At 37.2% G+C, this 22399-nt stretch overlaps 1 protein-coding gene across 2 annotated transcripts in view; it reads right to left on the reverse strand.

Moving 5' to 3' along the window:
* Positions 1–22399, reverse strand: part of CEP85L (centrosomal protein 85 like) — a 138135-nt gene that overhangs the window by 50793 nt on the left and 64943 nt on the right. For both annotated transcript variants that reach the window (XM_003404252.4, XM_064290301.1), the window contains exon 4: positions 4301–4422. In XM_003404252.4, coding sequence (XP_003404300.2) covers positions 4301–4422 — 122 coding nt within the window. The remainder of the gene's footprint in view (positions 1–4300; positions 4423–22399) is intronic.

Below are 22399 nucleotides of genomic sequence, written 5' to 3' on the forward strand. Positions count from 1 at the left end.
CCAAGGCTGACTTGTCTACAGCCACTGCTGAATGCCCAATCTGCCAGTAGCAGAGACCAACACTGAACTGAGTCCCCAATATGGCATCATTCCTTGAGGTGATCAGCCAGCAACCTGGTGGCAGGTTGGTTACACTGGACTGCTTCCATCATGGAAAGGGCATCATTTCGTTCTTAGTGAGACAGACTCCTACTCTGGATACAGATTTGCCTTCCCTGAAAGCAATGCTTTTGCCAAAACTACCATCAGTGGACTCGTTGAATGCCTCATCCACCATCGTGGTATCCCACATAGTATCACCTCAGATCGAGGGACTCACTTCACAGCTAATGAAGTGTGCCCATGGGTCCATGCTCATGGAATCTACATCTCATCCTGAAACAGACAGTTTGACAGAATGATGGAATTGCCTTCAAAAGACACAATTATGGTGCCAGCTAGATGGCAGTACCTTGCAGGGTTGGGGCAATGTTCTCCAGGAGCCTGTATATGCTCTGAATCAGTATCCAATATATGGTGCAGTCTCTCCCTTAGCCAGGATTCACAGGACCAGGAATCAAAGGATGGAAATGGGAGTGGCACCACTCACTATTACCCTTAGTGATCCACTTGAAACATTTTTGCATCCTGTCCCTGTGACCGTACACTCTGCGGGTCTAGCGGTCTTAGAAAGGGAGGAATGCTCCTGCCTGGAAACACATTACTGATTCCATTGAACTGGAAGTTAAGAGTGCCACCCAGCCACTTTGGGCTCCTCATGCCTTTGGATCAACGAGTTAAGAAGAGAATTACCATACTGGCTGTTGTGATTGATCCTGATTACCAAGAGGAAATCTAAATGATATTACAAAATGAAAGTAGAGTATGTCTGGGATACAGGAGATCCCTTAGGGCATCTCTTAGTACTATCACGCCCTGTGATTCAAGTCAATGGAAAACTACAGCAACCTAATTCTGACATAAATACTAATGACCCAAAAGGCAAAGGACCACGACCAGCTGAGGTGCTTGCTTAGGGTAAAGGATATAGGAAATGGGTGATGGAAGAAGGTAGTTTTAAATACCAGCTACAACCATGCAATCAGTTGCAGAAATGAGAACTGTAACTGTGATGAGTATTTCTTCCTTGTATGTGTGTGTTAGGGACTGAATTGTGTCCCCCCCAAAAGTGTGTATCAAGTAGGCTAGGCTGTGATTCCCAGTATTGTGTGGTTGTTCTCCATCTTGTAATATGACTTAATTACCCCATGTGTTGTAAATCCTAACCTCTATGGTTAAGAGCTCGGCTGCTAACCAAAAGGTCAGTGGTTCAAATCTAGGAGCTGTTCCTAGGAAGCCCTATGGGGCAGTTCTATGCTGTCCTATAGGGCTGCTATAAGTCAGAATTGAATCAAGGGCAATGAGCTTTTTTTTTTTTGGATTATGTTAATGAGGCAGAATTAGAGGCAGTTATGTTAAGGGAGGTAGGACACAATCCACAGGAATAGCTTGTAGTTTGAGTCAATCTCTTTTGAGATATAAAAGACAGATGCAGACAGAGAGGAAAGGGGCCTCATTATAACTAATTAAGAAGAGCCAGGAACAGAGTTTGTCTTCTGGACCCAGGGTCACTGCACTGAGAAGCTCCTAGACTGGAAGAAGATTGATGACAAGGACCTTACCCCAGAGCCAGCAGAGAGAGAAAGCCTTCCCCTGGAGCTGATGCCCTGAATTAGGATAACTAGCCTCCTACAGGCTGAAAGCAGAGAATACCAGAAAGAGGTTTACCTATGTTTTACTGACTATGCAAAAGCATTCAACTGTATGGATGATAACAAGTTCCAGGTAACAGTGAGAAGAATAGGAATTCTTAATTGTGCTCATGAGGAATGTGTACATAGAATAAGAGGCAGTTCTTCGAACAGGGCAAGGGGATACTGCGTGGTTTAAAGTTGGGAAAGGCACGCATTAGGGTTATATCCTTTTACCACACTTATTCAATCTGTATGCTGAACAAATAACCCGAGAAGCTGGACTATATAAAGAAGAACGAGGCATCAGGCACATCATTAACAAACTGTGATATGCAGATGACACGACCTTGTTTGCTGAAAGTGAAGAAGACTTGAAGCAATTACTGATGAAGATCAAAGACTACAGCCTTCAGTATGGATAGTACCTCAACATAAAGAAAACAAAAAGCTTCACAACTGGACCAATAAGCAACATCATGATAAATGGAGAAAAGACTGACGTTTTCAAGGATTTCATTTTACTTGGATCCATAATCAAAACCCATGGAAGCAGCAGTCAAGAAACCAAAAGATGCACTCCATTGGGCAAATGTGCTGCAAAAGACCTCTTTAAAGTGTTAAAATGCAAAGACTTCACCTTGAAGACTAGGGTGTGCCTGACCCAAACAATGGTATTTTCAATCACCTCATATACATATGAAAGCTAGACAATGAATAAGAAAGACTGAAGAAGAATCAATACCTTTGCATTATGGTGTTGGCGAAGAATATTGAATATACCATGGACTGCCAGAAGATTGAACCAATCTGTCTTGGAAGAAGTACAGCCACAATGCTCCTTAGAGCAAGGATGGTGAGATTTTGTCTCAGGTACTTTGGAAACATTATCAGGAGGGACCAGTTCCTGGGTGATGGGCATCATGCTTGGTAAAGTAAAGGGTCAGCAAAAAAGAGAAAAACCCTCAACAAGATGGACTGACACAGTGGCCATAACAATGAGCTGAAACATAATGATTGTGAGAATGGCACAGGACTGGGCAGAGTTTTGTTCTGTTTTACTAGGGTTGCTATGAGTTGTAACCAACCTGATGGCACCTATAAACAACAACAAGCCCCCTAAACTGTGAGAGAATAAATTTATTTGTTAAAGATGTTCACTTGTGGTATTTCTGTTATAGCAGCATTAGATAACTAAGACAGTGTGGATCAAATATTTCTGTTTTCTTCACTTATAAAATGTAAGATATAAATGGGACTAGTGTGTTTTTGGTTGTACACGTTAGTTGTATCATGTTCCTTGCAAGTATGACTTTAAATTGTCATTTATTTATTTAAAGATTATGTATGGTTTAAGGAGATGTGTATAGGTACCAAGTTGATAAGGGGTGTACAGTGATGGTTAAGGTTGTGTTTCAACTTGCTGGGCCATGATTCTCAGTGGTTTGGCAGTTATGATATAATCTGGCAGTTACATGATGATGAGATTTGCTATGAGCAGCCAATAAGCTGAAAGGGAATTTCCTTGGGGATGTGGCCTGCCTCCAGTATATAAATGAATATTCCAGCTAGGTACTCACAGATCCTGCATCCAGCTTATTGACATCTGGCCTCCAGTTCTTGGAACTCGAGCTAGCAGCTTGCCTGCCAATCTTGGGATTCATCGGCCTCTGTAGTCTGTGAGCCAGTGGCCTGCCATCTGACCTGTCAATCTGGGGATCTCAGCCCCTGCAGCTTCAGGAATCAGGAGGAGCCTCCAGTCTGATGCCTTGACCCACAGGCTTGGGACTTGCCAGCCTCTACAACCATGTGAGCTATTTCCTTGAGATAAGTCTCTCTCTCACTCTCTTTGTGTATACACACTTCACTGGTTTTGCTTCTCTAGAGAACCCAGCCTAAGACACATATCTACACAAATTAAATAACTTGTTTAAAATAAACTATTAAAGCAAGATTTGAACTTCTATTTCAAAACCAATACCATATCATCTGACTGAAGTGGCTGTATAGTATATTCTCACACTTAGTAAAACAAGCCCTGTACACCTTATTTCCTGAAAATTCTTTTGGTTATTCATGGCCTTCAATATAAATTTTAGAATGAACTTAACAAGTGCAATGAAGAATACTGTTAAGGTTTTGAACGGGTCATAGTGAATTTATAAATATATTTTAAAAAAGTTAACTTTATGCTACTGTGCCTTCCAGTGCATTTAGTTGTGTCTCTTTCATATCCTTCAATGTTTTAAATTTTTTTTTTCAAGGAAAAAAAAATTATACCATTCTTGAATAGATTGATACCTAGGTTCTTTACAGCTTTTTTACTATTATCATAAATAGTAAATTTTTCTATTTGATTTTTGAATTGATTACTATTGCTACTATAGTACTTCTTTCAATTTCTGAAAATTGACTTTATATTAGTTCTAAGGTTTTCTCTGTAGATCCTTTAAGGTATTCTATGTAGACAATGATACTGTCTACAAATAACATAATTCTGTATCATCCAATCAACCTATATTTCTGTATGCCTGAAATACTTAATAAATAAAATAAATAAATAAACTCACCGATCAATTACAATTTCTTTCTGCCTTAGCAGTCCTTCTTTTAGTTTCAGCACTGATTCCCACTTACTGAAATCCTGATAGTCAGAAGGTGAATAACTTTGACGAGATGATCCAGTCAAAACCTACACAAAAATGTTTACAGTATTAGTATACTAAAAGTATCTAAAGGAGTATCTATACATAATCTAGTATTTTCCCTATGAGTTCCTTTAAAAAATAAAGAACTTGTCCTCTGAGTTTCTTAAAGATTATCTGAAATCACAATTGTGAATATAACATAACTTGAAGAATTTCAAGGGAGTTCCAATGTAAATTTACAGGTCTAATGAAGAACTGATGACAACAGGACATTTAACCTGGCTTACTATAATACTACCTATAAGATTTTTTTTTCTCATTATCTTTTGGAAGATTTCTGGAATTAAAGATTAATCTTTGCCTAAGGAAGGAGTGCAATGAAGGAACGCGTCATAGCTAGACTAGACTAACATTACTAGGAGGGTTTCCACAAGGAAATAACAGCAATATCTGTAGTATTCAAACTTCAAATTATCATACATCACTTGAATTACACAGAAATTTCAAAAACATAAATATTCTCACAAAGTAGTAAATTTATCCACAGAAAACAGGACTATCAGTTAAGCAAGTAATTTGAATGATTACTGGTCCTCAGTGTAAGTAATATCAATTGGAAAAAATTTGCTAGAATTTAAGAAAATGTTCACATATTTAAAAGCAATTGATAATAATAAAAACCAATATGGAAATATCCTCAAATTTATATCATTAAAATAAAACAAAACAATTAATACTGGCAAATAAAGCAGGAATAGTTTAAGTTCCCTGGCAAGCAGAATGATGCTATATAAACACCACAAAGCAAGTCTGGCAGAATTCAAATGTACAGTACTATTTTTATCCTTTGTTTTCCAAAGGTGCTACTGATAAACCCTGCTTCTGAATAAACAACTAATTGCGTGACATCACTGGGTCCTTTAACCTTTTAAATAAAGATGATGGCCGAGTAATAGTAAAAGGCATGTTTCAGGCAGGAGAAAGACAGGACAGGATGAACAGAACAGGAAAGATGGAAGCCAGGTCATAACAGGGTACTTAACTGTCAGATGGGGAGTTGGGGGCTTATTTGGAGAATAAGTGATACAGAGTGTTATAAGGGCAGATTAGTCACACAGAGATCCTGCCTCTGAATTTCATCCCTTACCCTCGCCTAACATAGAGCCAGGGCTGATAGTCAGCCACTATGCACCTGTACAGCTATGTCAATTGTTGAAATACTAAAACACTTTCACTGTGGTTGGTAGGTAACTGCTGCCCAAACCCCCTAAACACCTCCTCTACTGCCCCTGTTCTTCCCAGAACTCCCAATAATGCAACAGATAAAGGGTTACGTCCAGGCATAATACAATGTCTTCAGGACCCTCCTCCATCCATAAATGGCAACTTTTTTGATTGGATGGTTCCTATACTAATGCCCCCAATAGCCTCGCACCTGGACCTACCTGCCAGCTTGTATTTAGTTGGTAGAGCTAGGATTCAAACCCAGGCAGCCCAACGAAGAACACTTGCTCTTAAGTACCATATTGTTATACTGCCTCTACAATGGCCTTATTATTAACTAAGGTATTCCAAATTTTATATCACCACAGCAGCTGGAGAAGTTTTTTTCAAAATAACTGCTCTTCATTCAGTAGAAGCTAAGAGGGGCTTCAGCACCATGAACAATACTGTTGATGTTAAATTTTCCACTTATTGAAACTCTGTTACCTAGTTGAGTCTGCAGTTTAAAAAAAAAAAGAAAAAAAAAACCTCCTAAAAAAGAAACCTCTATTCCCAAATGGTTTCACTGTAGAATTCTACCAAATGTTTGAAGAATTAATATCAAGTCTCCACAAACTCAGAAGAGAGAACATTTCCCAACTCATTTTATGTGGTCAGCATTACCCTGATAGCAAAACCAGACAAAAACAGTAGGGAAAAAGAAAACTGCAGGCTAATATCCATCATGAATATAGATACAAAATCATATCAAGTCAAATCCAGATATATAAATATGGATAGAATAATATGACTTAACCATGAGAAATGCAAGGTCAGTTTAACCTTGGAAAACCTTGGACAATCAATATAACTCACCACACTAATGGACTAAAGAGGCTAATAGATATTAATATCTCGATAAATGAAGAGAAAATATTTGACCAAACTCAACCTCCACTCATGAGATTCAACAAAGAAACAAACAAAAAACCTCTCAGCTAACCGGCAAGAAAAAGTAGCTTTCTAACTCTGATAAAGGGTATGTTTTAAAAAAGCCTACAGCTAATATTATAATTAATGGTGAAAAACTGAAAGCTTTCTCCTTAAGGATAACTACCCTCACAAACTCCTATTCAAAACAATCCTAGAAGTCCTAACTAGTGTAAAACGGCAAGTAAAAAAGAAACAAACATTGTAAGTTTGGAAAGAAAAAGTATAACTATTTTAATTCAAAGACTACTTCTTGTAAATAAAAATCCAAAGGAAGCTACCAAAAAAAAAAAAAAAAACCTACTAGAATAACTGACTTTAGCAAGGTTGCATGATTCAAGGTCAATTTAAAAAAAAAAAAAAATGCAGATTTCTATATGCTAAACCCATTGCCATCGGGTCAATTCTGACTCATAGTGACCCTACAGGACAGAGTAGAACTGCCCCATAGAGTTTCCAAGGAGCGCCTGGTGGATTCGAACTGCCAACCTTTTGATTAGCAGCTGTAGTTCTTAACCACTACACCACCAGGGTTTCCTTCTATGTGCTAGAAGCAAACAATTAGAAATTTTAAAATTTACATAAAAACATTAAATACTTCAGGGATAAACTTACTAAGTCACTGATATCTATAAAAACCTAAGAAATTACAGAGAACCTTTAATATAAAAAAGGAGATACGTACTTCAGTATTACTAAAATGTTAATTCTCTGCACACTGAATTACAGATTAAACAGATCCAAGCAAGCGTGCGTGTGTGTGCATGTGTGTGTGCATGTGTGTGTGCCTGTGTGTTTTACAAGTTGACAAATCGATTTTCAAATTTCTGTGGGAATGCAAAGAACTGACAATACCTGATTTTAAAATTTATGATAAAGCTACAGCATTCATATAATGTGGTATTAATATAAACACAGGCCATTAGAAAAAATAAAAATCTACGAGGAGACCCACGTGCATTTGGTTGATTAAATTTCAACTAAGGGGTCAAGGTAATTAAAACAGGAATGGAATTTGGTTTTTACCCAAAAGAAATGAAAACATATATCCACAGAAAGACCTGTAGGCAAATGTTTATTCCTAATCACCCTAAACTGAAACAACCCATATGTCTATTAGTTGGTAAACACATATACGAACTGTGCTACACATAAAATACAATACTAACCAGCAGCAGACACAAACAATTGATACATACAACCATATGCATGAATCTCGAAAGCATTATACTAAGTGAAAAGAGTCATACTCAAAAGCTACATACTGTATGCTTCTATTTATATCTGGAAAAGGCAAAACTATAGAGACAGACATCAGATCAGTGGTTGTCAAGGCTGGGGCAGGAGACTGAGTACAAAGGGACAAAAGAGAACTTTTTGGGGTGATGAATATGTTCTAAAACTTGATTGCTGAGGTATACATGGCTATACACAGTTTTTTTTTTAAACTCATAAACTATACATATTTAAAGGGTAAATTTTACTTACAGGTAAATTATACCTCAATAATCCTGACTATAAAAAAATGGATGTACTTTTTTTGTTTGTAACACCTCAATAAAATTGATTTTTTTTAATAATAATTACAGGTAAATACATAGATACCATTCAACAACTCTAGAAGCAAAAAGAGTTTGTTACAATAAAGTGCAGGAATGGTTAATTAATTGTGGTATATGCTTACAACGGAATACTACACACCAATAAAGCAGAAGCTACTACATTCAACAACATGGACGAATCTCTGAGACACTACGTCGAGCAAAAGAATCCAGACATAGAACCTTATATACTCAATGATGAAAGAAATCACAGTGGTGGAAATGGGTGGGAAGTTGCTATACAGGCAGAAAAGAGGCACAAATTAAACTTACAGTGTATTGGAAGCTTTTTATATCTTGATCTGAGTGATAGTAGTTACAGGGGTATATACACTTATCAAACAGCATGGAGCTATTATTACACTTAAGATTAGTACATTTATGCACTTTATTGAATGTATGCTAGAACTCTGTAAAAATAAATAATCACAGGAAGTACCTTCTTTATTTCACTCTCTATAAAGTAGGGCTGAGGGGAAAAAGATAGCCTTGTTCGCTACGAGAGAATACTTAAGTAATCCAAGGTGCACTGTACATATTGAGGTATAATTTACCTATAAGTAAAATTAATCCTTTAAATACGTACAGCTTATGAGTTTTAAAAAACTGTACATACAGTGCACTGTCCAAGCAATAATTTCTTTGGTGCTATCCTACATCTGCAAATAATCATGATAGAAGAGAAAAGGCCAACAAGGCAGGAACAGAATGATAACCTACAAGCTGGCTCTTAACAAAAGCTGTCAACACTCTAGGAGAACAAAGCAGCCTTGGATTAAGGCAGAGGACAATCCCGCTTCTTAAAATGGAAAAGAGGAAAATATTTTATATTCAAATAAACTTTGCCCTATATCCCATTAGTAACACATTTTTTCTCAAGAAGTTAGAAGAACAATTAAACGTTTCTATTCAATAAAATTGTAACTGGATATAAGAGGCATGGAACCCTGGTAGTGTAGTTGTTAAGAGAGTGGCAGCTAACCAGAAGGTTGGCAGTTCTACTCTACCAGCTGCTCCTTGCAAACTCTATGGGACAGTTCTACTCTGTCCTATAGGGTCGCTATGAGTTGGAATTGACTGGACAGCAACAGGTTATGAGAGGCATACCATTCTGTGGCAGATAATAAAATACACATTTTGAACATACTCCAGAAAACCTAGGCATTGTTTGACAGTAGCTGAATAAGACGCTGAAGAGATTTTTTAATATTTCTAGAAGACATCTTTCAAAATTCACTTACTAATGAAATAGAAAATTACTGTTACACTGTTACACTTAAAATCTCAAGTAGTTAGTCATGCTTCTACCTGACTGTGGTCAATATAAATAATCAAGGAAGACATGATAACATATTTATGAACACACAATTTACATTTACAGCTTACGAATGGTAACAAAACCTGAGCTAGACATGAACAGGAAATGTAAAAGGGAATTAAAAAGGCATGTAGCTGTGTGAGCTAATTTGAAGTAGCAGAAAGAATGCTGTCAAAGTAACACTTCAATATCTGTAAGCTAAAAAAAGACTTTTTAAATTAATTTTTATTGTGCTTTAAGTGAAAGTTTACAAATCAGGTCAGTCTCTCATACAAAAATTTACATACACCCTGCTATACACTCCTAATTGCTCTCCCTCTGATAAGATAGCACAGTACTTCCCTCCACTCTCCTTGTGTCCATTCAGATAGCTTCTGGCCCCCTCTGCCCTCTCATCTCCCCTCCAGACAGGAGATGCCAACATAGTCTCATGTGACCACTTGATCCAAGAAGCTTGTTCTTCACCAGTATCATCTTCCATCCCCTATTCCAGTCTAATTTCTGTCTGAAGAGTTGGCTTTGGGAATGGTTCCTGCTCTGGGGTAACAGAAGGTCTGGGACCCATGGCCTCCGGGGTCCCTCCAGTCCCAGTCTGACCATTAAGTCTGGTCTTTTTACAAGAATTTGGCATCTGCATCCCACTGCTCTCCTACTCCCTCAGGATTTCTTTGTTGAGTTCCCCGTCAGGGCAGTCATTGGTTGTGGCCAGGTACCATCTAGCTCTTCTGGTCTCAGGCTGATGTAGTCTCTGGTTTATGTGGTCCTTTTTGTCTCTTAGGCTCATAATTATTTTGTGTCTTTGGTGTTCTTCATCCTTCCTTGTTCCAGGTGGGCTGAGACCAACTGATGCATCTTAGATGGCCGCTTACTAGCATTTAAGACCCCAGACGCCACTCTCCAAAGTGGGATGTAGAATGTTTTCTTAATAGATTTTATTATGCCAACTGACTTAGATGTCCCCTGAAACCATGGTCCCCAAACCCCCATCCCTGCTATGCTGGCCTTTGAAGTATTCAATTTATTCAGGAAACTTCTTTGTTTTTGGTTTAGTCCATTTGTGTTGACCTCTCCTGCATTGTGTATTGTCTTTCCCTTCACCTAAAATGAAACTTATCTATTATCTAATTAATGAATACCCCTCTCCCTCCCCCCCCACCCTCCCCCCTCTCATAACCATCAAAGAGTATTTTCTTCTCTGGTTAAACTGTTTCGCCAGTTCTTATAATAGTGGTCTTACACAATATTTGTACTTTTGCAACTGACTAATTTCACTCAGCATAACGTCTTCCAGATTTCTCCACGTTATAAAATGTTTCATGGATTCAACACTGTTCTTTATCGATGCGCAGTATTCCATTGTGTGAATATACCATAGTTTATTTATCCATTCATCCATTGATGGGCACCTTGGTTGCTTCCAACTTTTTGCTATTGTAACCAGTGCTGCAATGAACATGGGTGTGCATATATCTGTTCATGTAAAGGCTCTTATCTCTCTAGGATATATTCCAAGGAGTGGGATTGCTGGATCGTATGGTAGTTCTAGTTCTAGCTTTTTAAGGAAGCGTCGAATCAATTTTCAAAGTGGTTGTTCCGTTTTACATTCCCACCAGCACAGTTTAAGTGTTCCAGTCTCTCCACAACCTCTCCAACACTGATTATTTTGTGTCTTTTGGATTAATGCCGGCCTTGTTGGAGGGAGACGGAATCTCCCTGTAGTTTTGATTTGCATTTCTCTAATGGCTAATGATCAAGAGCATTTCCTCATGTATCTGTTAGCCACCTGAATGTCTTCTTTAGTGAAGTGCCTGTTCATATCCTTTGCCCATTTTTTAATTGGGTTATTTGTTTTTGTGGTTGAGTTTTAGCAGAATCATGTAGATTTTAGAGATCAGGCGCTGATCAGAAATGTCACAGCTGAAAACTTTTTCCCAGTCTGTAGGTAGTCTTTTTACTCTTTTGGTGAAGTCTTTGGAAGAGCATAGGCATTTGATTTTTAGGGGCTCCCAGTTAACCTGGTTTCTCTTTGGCATTTTTAGTAATGTTTTGTATTCTGTTTATGCCATGTATTAGGGCTCCTAACGTTGTCCCTATTTTTTCTTCCATGATCTTTATTGTTTTAGACTTTATGTTTAGGTCTTTTATCCGTTTTGAGTTAGTTTTTGTGCATGGTGTGAGGTATGGGTCTTGTTTCATTTTTTTGCAGATGGATATCCAGTTATGCTAGCACCATTTGTTAAAAAGACTATCTTTCCCCCAATTAACTGACACTGGGTCTTTGTCAAATATCCGCTGCTCGTATGTGGATGGGTTTATATCTGGATTCTCAATTCTCTTCCACTGGTCTACGTGTCTGTTGTACCAGTACCAGGCTGTTTTGACTTCTGCATAGTACAATAGGTTCTAAAATCAGGTAGAGTGAGGCCTCTCACTTTGTTCTTCTTTTTCAGTAATGCCAAAGAAAAGACTTTTTACAAGTAAATATTTTCCATACATGTTTGATCATAAACAAACTCAGTGAATGTAAAGAATTCCTCAGTTAGATGTTTTACATAAAAACAATAAGACAACATTGTTACAGTATGATTATAGAGAAGAAATCAATAGTTCACTAGGCAAAGAACAGTCATAACTCTTCTGCATGTGGACCCTAACCATCCAGATTCATATACTGAGAATACATAAACAGGAACCTCTTATTGGAAATGGCAAATTCCACCGTCATAATTGCCTAACAACAGTGAGCATCTACAACAACGCCAAATACAGGCTACTTAGATGAGATCCAGATGCTACGAAAGTTGCCAAAATTTGTCTCTTAATGGCAAAACATGCATCTAATAAAAGTTTACTATATATATTGCAGCTGAAAATAGCTCAAAAATATTTGGCCTCAGCCTGAACAAATACTGTTCAATTTAGATAATCCAGTGCTACACACTCAGCTGCAATACAACTTCTGCAGTTCTTCAAGTTTGTTATCTCTCCTTCATTTGCCTTTGTCTCTGAGCTCATTTGTCACTCACAACATGTCAAATAACAGAGCTAATCTCCCTGTTTCCTGGAATAGTCTATCTAGATACTCTACTAGTGCTTTTAGGTAAAAGAATAATGATACCTCACCCAGAAGTAAATAAAATCACAAAGATCAATACTGAAGATGAAAATTAAACTACAAACTACACAGAACTTAAAGAGTTTTTATTCACCAAGAATGGGGGGGGTAGAGGGAGAAGTGATATTATTACTTATAAGAACTGTACATTAAAAAAATCTACATCTTCTTTACGAAGCCCATTACTACTTATTTTCTCTACCAAAACAAAAACAAAAAAAATTCTATCAGTAACCCCTTCCTCAAGTGAACCATTACAAATGGAAGTCTGAATCCTGCCCTTGAAATTTAAATTACAGAAGGAACTGTGTTTTTAATAATCTCGTTATTTCTTCAATTTGTTTTTATTGCTAACTCTATAATGCTGTCCTTGCCATCCTAATACGTTTTGCTGAAATTGTAATTCAAATATATTGAGTTACTTCAAGGATAGATTCTAGGAAAAAAAAAATAAACTGATAAGAAAAAAATATATATATATAAAATAACTTAAAAACAGATGCACATGAAAATAAGAACCCAAAAAAGTATTTTTTTACTTCTGCTGTGCTAAACAACTAAATTACTGATAAATTTAACTCTTTTTATCTTTGAAGATGGGACATTTTTCCTCTCAAAAATAAATCTGGTTTATGACCAGTCTGTATTAACATGATTAAGTTAAAAAAGCCAACAAAGGAATGGCTCATGCATGAAATTACGATCTCATTATGGTCTGAAGGGGAAAAATGCCATACTCAAAACTGAAGAGTAAATCACTTTCCTTACGAAAATCAATGAGAAGATTAAGTAAAACAAAGGAAGGTTAAGTCTTAAAATTAAAGTTAACAATTTTTACATATATATAAAAAAAAACAGAATGCATCCTTTTCCAAATCCTTTGTTGCTGTAATTAAATCATTTTGTTAAGCTGAAGATGAATAAATATATTAATAGTAGCATTTAATGACTCAACCCCTTTTAATCAGCAAACTTGACAGCTATTACTTGACAACCAAACTCGAAAGAAATTAAGGGCATAACTGGTAATTCATGAAATGGGTATCATATGAAATGGAAATGGAGAGATGTTTATCAAAATGAAATATTTAATACAATGAAGGCCTATCCGGGATCCTGCCCAAGGTTATTGATAACAAACTTACCAGACTATAGAGCCAGCTTCTACAGTATGATAAGCCAGCTAGCGTGTCCAATTTACTTTTAAAATCAGGTTACTAAAATCTGTTTTATTAAGTCTTTTACCATATCTTACTATCAAGAGATAAAAGAAAAATATATAGTAAAAAAAATGTGTTTGGGAACCAAAGCACAGCCTACATTATCAGCAGGGGTTATCTGACTTTCCCTACTATCCATATACAACTACTTTTTCCTTTTATGTCAGAGTTGTTATGAGTCATTTATGTCTTCTTCTTCTTTATATTAAAAATACTGACCTAAAAAATGTTTCAAGGGTGAACAATGAAAAATCTTCTGAGGGTAAAATTGTACATGGAAGTTTAAAGAGTTCCCTGTATGTTAGGACATAATACAGGAGCAAGTTGATTCCTGTTCAGTGTTTTCAAACATCCCTTTACATATTTTTCTAAAAAGCATAAGAACCAGAAATTTCAGACAATAATATTTTCTTTAACCTGATGTTTTTTTTTTTTTAAGTCACATGACCCATAGCACATAATCAACAACAAAAAGACGATGAATAGCTAGAGTCCCCCTGGTATATCTCTCAGACTTAAAAAAAATCCGCAAGTATCTCCTGCAGCACAGTCACTGTAACTGACAGAGAACTGTGACAGTAATTAGGACAGTGATGCCCTTCCCAGTGTATTCTGCTATCATGATAAGCCTGGCCGTTTCTCTTTTACCCGCTGCTACTCAGCATGTGAAAGCTGGACAATGAATAAGGAAGACCGAAGAAGAGTTGGTGCCTTTGAATTGGGGTGTTGGTGAAGAATATTGAATATACCATAGACTGCCAAAAGAATGAACAAATCTGTCTTGGAAGAAGTGTGGCCAGAATGCGCCTTAGAGGCAAGGATAGCGAGACTGTGTCCTACATACTTTGGACATGTTGTCAGGAAGGATCAGTCCCTGGAGAAAGACATCATGCTTGGCAGAGTACAGGGTCAGCGGAATAGAGGAAGACCCTCAATGAGGTGGATTGACACAGTGGCTGCAACAATGAGCTCAAGCATAACAACGATTGTAAGGATAGCGCAGGACTGGGCAGTGTTTCGTTCTGTTGTGCACAGGGTCGCTATGAGTCGGAGCCGACTCGACGGCACCTAACAACAACACTCAGCATAGCACCTGACAAAGTTTGCTCAGTACTGACTGATTTAAAAATCTGGAAATTTCTACAAAAGGTTACCAACCCCCAAATTATCATTACTTAAAATATTAGCATTTTCATAGCAGTAAGATATACTTAATAGAAAAATAAATCCACATTTTAAATGATTATAGTTCAAAGTCCACAAACTTATGATTGAATAGAAATTCATACTCTCAGGCTCTTGAGGTCTGGCCTCATTTCTGTCAGACCCAGGGAACCTTTGACTGATCTATGTAAGTAGCTAATTTTAGTTTGTTCTACTCTTTCCTGTAGTGTTGCTATGAGTAGGAATCGATTCGAATGTTTGGTTATACACATATATATAATAGAGATAAACTTGAAAGGTAGTTTTCAGTGGCCATACTGCATTCTATCTGGGAAATCTGAAGTCTCAAGAGCATTTTTTGATTCTCCAACATTCATGACACAGATTTGTAAGTATCCAAACATTGAATTTTTAGGTACGTTATTTTTTCAAGCTCGATAAGAAAAGTTCAATAACTTAATGCTGGGGTCAATAATCAACCTTCCAGGTACCTATGCCCCCAACTAACCTATAAACAGGTAAAAAGAAAAAAAAAAAAAGAACACATTAACAGAGAAGCCAATAAATAACTTTGCCAAAAGCATACTCTTGATCCTACTGTTAGGGCTAGGGCTAGGGCTAGGCCTGGAGCCCAACCACCACCCCTGACCAACTCAAGAACAAACGAAAACAGCAATGATGAGATGTTCATGTCCCTCTGCTCTGCTACAGAAGCTTTAAATTTGGGGATGAGTCAGGCAGGAAGTTCAGCTTTACTGAGATAGAGCAAAACAATACATAACTCCCAGTATTAATTAAATTGTTGGTGAAATGGTTACAATGTATACGTATTAGGAAGTCGAGGTCATTAATCTTTTCCACTGGAACATGCTACATCTTTTGCTTTACAGGGTAAATATGAATTCTACATATCTAAGTCCACTTTACATAACTTCTTCAAGAATTATCTATGCTGAACAATCAAGGGTCAGCTGTACTTTTATTCCATAAACTTAAGGAGTGCTAACTGTGTAGCTGAAGGACAGAGCTGCTATGTTTTAGAGGGTCTCACCTGAGGCAATCAAGGATGTATCTTAAATGCCATTAGTACCAAAGTTTTAAAGAAAAACTCAGGCCTAAATTTAGGTGTCCCTGAGTGATGCAAATGGTTAACAAGCTCAGCTACTAACCAAAAAGTTTGAGGTTTGTGTCCACCGTGGGCACCTCAGAAGAAAGGCCTGGTGATCTACTTTCCAAAAACCAGTAACTGAAAACCCTGTGAAGTGCAGTTCTACTCTGACGTACAGCGGATCGCCATGAGTTGGAGTCAACTCCAGGGCAACTGAACTCGAAATTTAGATGGGGTTACCTCTCCTGTCCTTAGTGCAGTAGCATAGTTTTAGCAGGTCATCTGATCTAAACCTAAAGTGTGGCTCCTTTAGTTGCTAGGTTGGTCTAGTTATATAACTCCGGATGTTAACCTGTTTTGGAGTCTAATCCTCTCTTAGCTTATTTTCTCAAAGAAGTTTCTCTAAAAGGAAATTCAGTTAACCATGCAAAATTATTAAATTGGATTTCAAATACAAATCAAATTCATTTAAGTGCATGATCACCCTTGAATAACCATTTGAGGTATAACAAGTATACAGAGCTGAAAAAGAGAGAGATGTCAGATTTATTTACACAGATGTTCATTATGAGACCAAAAAAAAAACCAAACCCACTGCCGTCAAGTTGATTCTGACTCACAGCGACCCCACAGGACAGGGCAGAATTGCCCCATAGGGTGTCCGAGGAGTGGATGATGGATTTGAACTGCCGACCTTTTAGTTGGCAGCCAAGTTCTTAATCACTGCACCACCAGGGCTCCCATGTCCATCACAGGATTATCTATAATGGTTTAATGGTTTAGAGTGGTAAAAATTATAAATAACCTAAAATCCAATAAGAGGCAAAGTCAATAAATTATAGCACATTTTATAAGCTAAAAATAATGAATTTACAACAGAATAATCACATCAATAAGGCCAAAAAATATTAAGTTAAAACTATTCATCAATTAGCTTGTTTAATTTTTTAAGGGTTTTTAAAATCTATGATTCATGAAGACAAAGACTTTTTTTACCGTATCCCTTATCTAGTACAGTACATGGCAACCAGTAGTTTGACTAAAGAAATGAATGAATTAGGAACTAACTACTGTGGAATTTGTTGTTGTTAGTTGCCATCAAGTCGATTTCTGACTCATGGTGACCATGTGACAGAGTAGGGCTGCCCCGTAGGATTTTCTAGGCTGTAATATTTACGGGAGCAGATTGCTGGTCTTTCTCCCACAGAGCCGCTGAGTGGGTTCAAACTGCCAACCTTTTGGTTAGTAGCTGAGCATTAAATCATTGTGCCACCAGGGCACCTATGAAATTTACAACGTGTTTATTTTCGTAAAGCTAACAAAAATTAATAGCTGCTTTTAAAAATAACTGCACATTTTTAAGCTAGTTTAATATGCTCATAGACCATCTGAGCTTCAAAGAGACTTTAGAAGTTAATTCAATCCTCCTTCATTCTATTTATGAGAAAACTACACTATAGAAAGATTCATTTTTCTGAAAATCATAAAGTAGTAAAAGAACCAGAAAGATGAGAATGACAATTCGAATTCCTCAACTCCTTATTAATAAACCCATGATCAACACACAACCACTCCACAAATCAGTATGTTACATGTATGTCAAAGCGTGAACAAAGAAATAAATGGAAAAGAAGTTAAAGAAAATAAGTGTAAGTAAAAGACTGAACTTTCAGACGCAGTCATTAGGGCCAAAGAAATCAGTCTATCCAAAATCTCTTTCACTTCTCTCCTTCCTTCAATGCATCCTTTCAAGAGTTCACTTGTAATGACAAAATAATATTCTGCATATCCATTAACTCCGAAAATACTATACAGCACCTTCTATGTGGTAAGCATAAGCAAAGGGAGTCTAGAAGAAGAAAGAAGCAAGGATGAGTCTCAAACTTCCATTTGGATGACAAAATAAATGATTGTGCTACCACAAAGGTCAGTAATGCAAAGGGTCCAGAGGCTGGGCTGCCAGTCACAAAGATTATGAATTTAATGTGTTTGGAGAATGCTACAAATCACAGAACTGAACTGGAATCTTTTTAACAATGCAACAGCATCATGGTCTACAGAGTTCTGAAGCAAGTATTTGTGGAGGCCCAAGTTTTGTTTTGTTTTTTAATTTGGTTTATGTTTTATGTGTGTGATTCTTCCATTTCTTATTTCTGCATCAGTTCTGTCAGCTTCCTTTGTATAAGGCAATTCCTCTTAGAAGTCATACTGCATCTTCCTTTACATGCTCTTTTGACTTTTTACTTCTGAATTTCCTTGTCTTCCTGCACTAGTGATTAACATCCAAAATGTTAAATGTTTCCATTCCTTGAAGCCACAGGGCATGCTATATGTAACATTTTTATTACCCAGAATATGTCTTGTAAATAATTCCAAAAATTGTGGAAACACACATGAGCCCCTCCCTTAAACTATCTGATTTCTCCTAGGTTGTCACTCTTTCCCACCTCTAATTGGGACATTTAACAAGCAAAGAAAATCATCCAGAATTCAGACACTTATGGAAATATAAAATGTTTGTACACTTAATTATAAAAATGAACCTATCGTCCCTAAATGAATATTGAGACCTTAAGGTTTATAAGCTACTTCAGTATTTGTCTTTTTTCCATTTGATAAATAACTCCTATTCTTTCTTCCATATTGCTCAAAGCACTCCTCCATCGCCTCAGCCTCAAATCACTATTCTCATTTTTACTCTCAAATGTTTTGGCAACTAATTCTTCCTTCTTCTTGTTAGCTGCCACTGAGTCAGCCCCTGATTTGTGCACAATGGAAAAAATGCTGCCCGAGCTGTGATCAAATAAGGTTTTTGTTGGCTAATTGTCAGAAGTTAGTCACCAGGCCTTTCTTCTTAGTCTTACTGTGGAAGTTCCACTGAAACCTGTTCAGCATTATAGCAACACACAAGGCTCCAATGACAGATGGGTGGTGGCTGCACATGAGGTAAACTGGCCTGGAACCAAACCGGGTTTCCTGCATGGGAGGTCTAAGAATCTCACCACTAAACCACCAAAAACCAAAAACTAAACCGTTGCCATCAAGCGAATTCCAACTCATAGTGACCCTATAGGGCAGGGTAGAACTGCCCCATAGGGCTTCCAAGGAGCAACTGATGGATTCAAACCGCCAACTACAGGCCCCTAATCCTTCCTTACGTAGCTTTAAAACTTAAGGCAGACAATTCTCAAACTTTTAACAGAAAAGTACCTTCCTCAAGAGTGGGGTAAAATCTTACTCCTGGGGATCTGGGAAGCCTAACCTAAAAAATCTCCCTATCTTTCAAGTCTTGTGTGTATCACAAAAATTCATTCAAAGCTTACATTTGACTGTGTTACATGTGTAAATAGTAAAATGCTTTAATTTAGCCATCGGTTAATTTTTGTCAAAAAGTTTCCAGAAAAACTGGTCTACCTTCCCTCTCTTTTTTCTACCCGCCACCCACCCAATCACATTACTATTAACAGGAGTTTAAATACTCAATGCAAAAAAATTACGCAATCATGATATTCTTTACATAAAGTTGAAAACAAGCAAAATAAAAATAAATACTTTTAAGAAATTACAATGCCATAAAACTATATAAAAACAAAGGGAATGAAATAAACCCAGGATCCAGAATGATCATTTGCTTGGGTAGGGGATGATGAACTAGGCAAGGCCCTGTGTGGTTAGGTATAAATTATTGCTAACAACTGCCTTTTGTTTTAGGTGGTGACTTCACAAGTGTTTATTACGTTATTAAAAATAACTAACTAACTTATACAAAAAAAGCAGGTCATGCATGGACCAATGTTAAGAGTGCATAAAGAACCATGTATCATTATGAATCCAACAAGGAAAGAAAAAAATTGAATTAAAAAAAAATGGCTCAATATAGGAAGATTGGGCTTAGGGTATGACCTTCCTTCACTCTCACCCTCCAAACATATTTACATTTTTAAATAATACGAAACAAAGCTATTTTCTTGGTTATTCTACTCTTGGAGCCCTGGTGGCGCAGTGGTTAAGAGCTTTGCTGCTAATCAAAAGGTTGGCAGTTGGAATCTACCAGTTGCTCCCTGGAAACCGAAGGGGGCAGTTCTAATCTGTCCTACAGGGGCACTATGAGTTGGAATCAACATGACAGCAACGAGTTTGGTTTTTATTTTTATTCTACTCCTATCCAACATCTCAGTCATTCACATCTTTCTCTTCATTCCCATGCTGAGCTTGAAAATTGCGAAGGATTTCTTAGCTGTCCTTAACACTTACTTCTGCAGCATAACTTTTATCACCTGTCAGTCTTTCCCCCATTTTTTCTTTATTCATTCATGCAATCAGTACTTAAGCATTACCAGGAGCAAGATTCTACACTAAGTAGTAGTATTATAAAGAATAAGGGCGCAAATAAGAGTCATTGGATCTCCTGTCAGGGAGCCTGTAATCTAGTCTACTCAGACACATTAATAAGCAAAATAAAAAGTGACAGTTAACAACAGAGGTACATGCAAAATTGTTCGGCATAACGGGAAGGGGGGAGGGAGGGCTTCGCAGAATGGGTAAATTGAAACAGCACTTCCATGGGAATAAAGGTTGGTAAAGGCATTCCTGCGAAACAATAAAAAAAAAAAAAAAAAGTACCGAGGCTTAAAATAGCACTGCTTGAAAAGGGCCACCAGCAGCTGTATATAGGGCCAGAGTACAAGGTACAAATGTGATAAGAGATGAAGCTAGAGGGAAAGGGCTGAAAATACAAACTAAGAGGTTTGGATTTTAGCCTGAGCTGCCTGCCTCTCTCTAAAAAGGGCTGTTCCATAAAACTACAGAAACATCCTCTGACACTAGAATTCTTAATTTTTTTGTGTGTGCCATAGACCTCTTTGGCAGACTGCTGAAGCCTACGGATCTTTCCTCGGAATGTTTTTATATACACAGAGCAATTGCAAATAATTATGTAGATACTCCACCCTTTAGGTAGTGAATCGTAATTATGGTCTATACGTAATAACTTCTTTCCAAAGAGTGAAGTACAGAAGAGGGCAAGGAGAGTAACTTCACGGTGGAGAAACCTGACAAACTACACCTCACTCAGATGATCCGGGTCGACATCAACAGTGATATGTGCTGCTGACTACCCTTGGTGTGATGTGATGAAATGGTACTTTACCTCTCTAGTCTCCCGGAGAATCACATTACTCTAGTCTAACTGTGAGAAAAACATCAGATAAATCCCAATTGAGGGACATTCTACAAAATATATGATCGGTGTACTCAAGACTGTCAAGGTTTTGAAAAGCAAGGAAAAGACTGAGAAACTGTCACAGTCAAGTGGAGCCTAAGGAGATATGATTGCTAAATGTCATGTGTAGCCTGGATGGGATCCTAGAACAGAAAAAGGATGAGAGAAAAATGAAGAAATCTGAATAAAGTATGGGCTTTAATTAATAGTAACATACAAACATTGGTTGTGACAAACATACGATACTACTTATTACCTGTTGCCATTGAGTAGATTCCGACTCCAAGCTACTCTACCCGACAAAGCAGAACTGCCCCATAGGGTTTCCAAGGCTGTAATCTTTACGGAAGCAGACTGTCACATCTTTCTCCTGCAGCCATACTAATATACATATAGAGAGTTCCGTTTGGCCTTATAATACATAATCATAATAATAATAAGCTAAACCAAAGGAAAAGGGTAAGCATTGAAGTTACTCACTCTTATACAAATCAGAAAAATAAGTTTTTTTTCTCCATTTTCCAAGTCTGACACACACAGTTCTTAGAATCCTTCTGAGATGTATGTATGCCTTTGAATGTTTTTAAGTAAATTTGCAAAAATGTGTGATATCTAGGACATATTTTATCCCACCTATGGAAGTTTCTTACTCAACTAAGTATTATTAATTCTATCTTCCTAGAAGTGCTCAAGCTACAATGATCTATCCCCTAAGTTTCATTTTCAAACAAATATGTAACTGCCGGACAAACTTAAAGCAGATTTTCTAAAAATAGCAACAAATCTTCAATAATTCATCCATTTCCATCTTATATGTTTCTTAGCTGATACATGATATTCTGTAAATTATTTTTAACAAAATGCCAGTCTATCAGGGAATTATAACTGTACAGATCTGGATTTGAATCCTCGTCTATTCCTCAGCAGTTGTGTCGTCTCTCACATATTATTACACACCATTTTAGGCTTCTAGGTTTCATATTATCAGTCATCACTGACAATTCATAGCAATAAGAAGTCCTTATTATGTAAGACTGAAAGAAAAAAATGCTTATAGAGTGCTGAGCACAGCAGTGTCAAA

The sequence above is a fragment of the Loxodonta africana genome, chromosome 1, assembly GCF_030014295.1.
Source record: "Loxodonta africana isolate mLoxAfr1 chromosome 1, mLoxAfr1.hap2, whole genome shotgun sequence".
Taxonomy (NCBI): domain Eukaryota; kingdom Metazoa; phylum Chordata; class Mammalia; order Proboscidea; family Elephantidae; genus Loxodonta; species Loxodonta africana.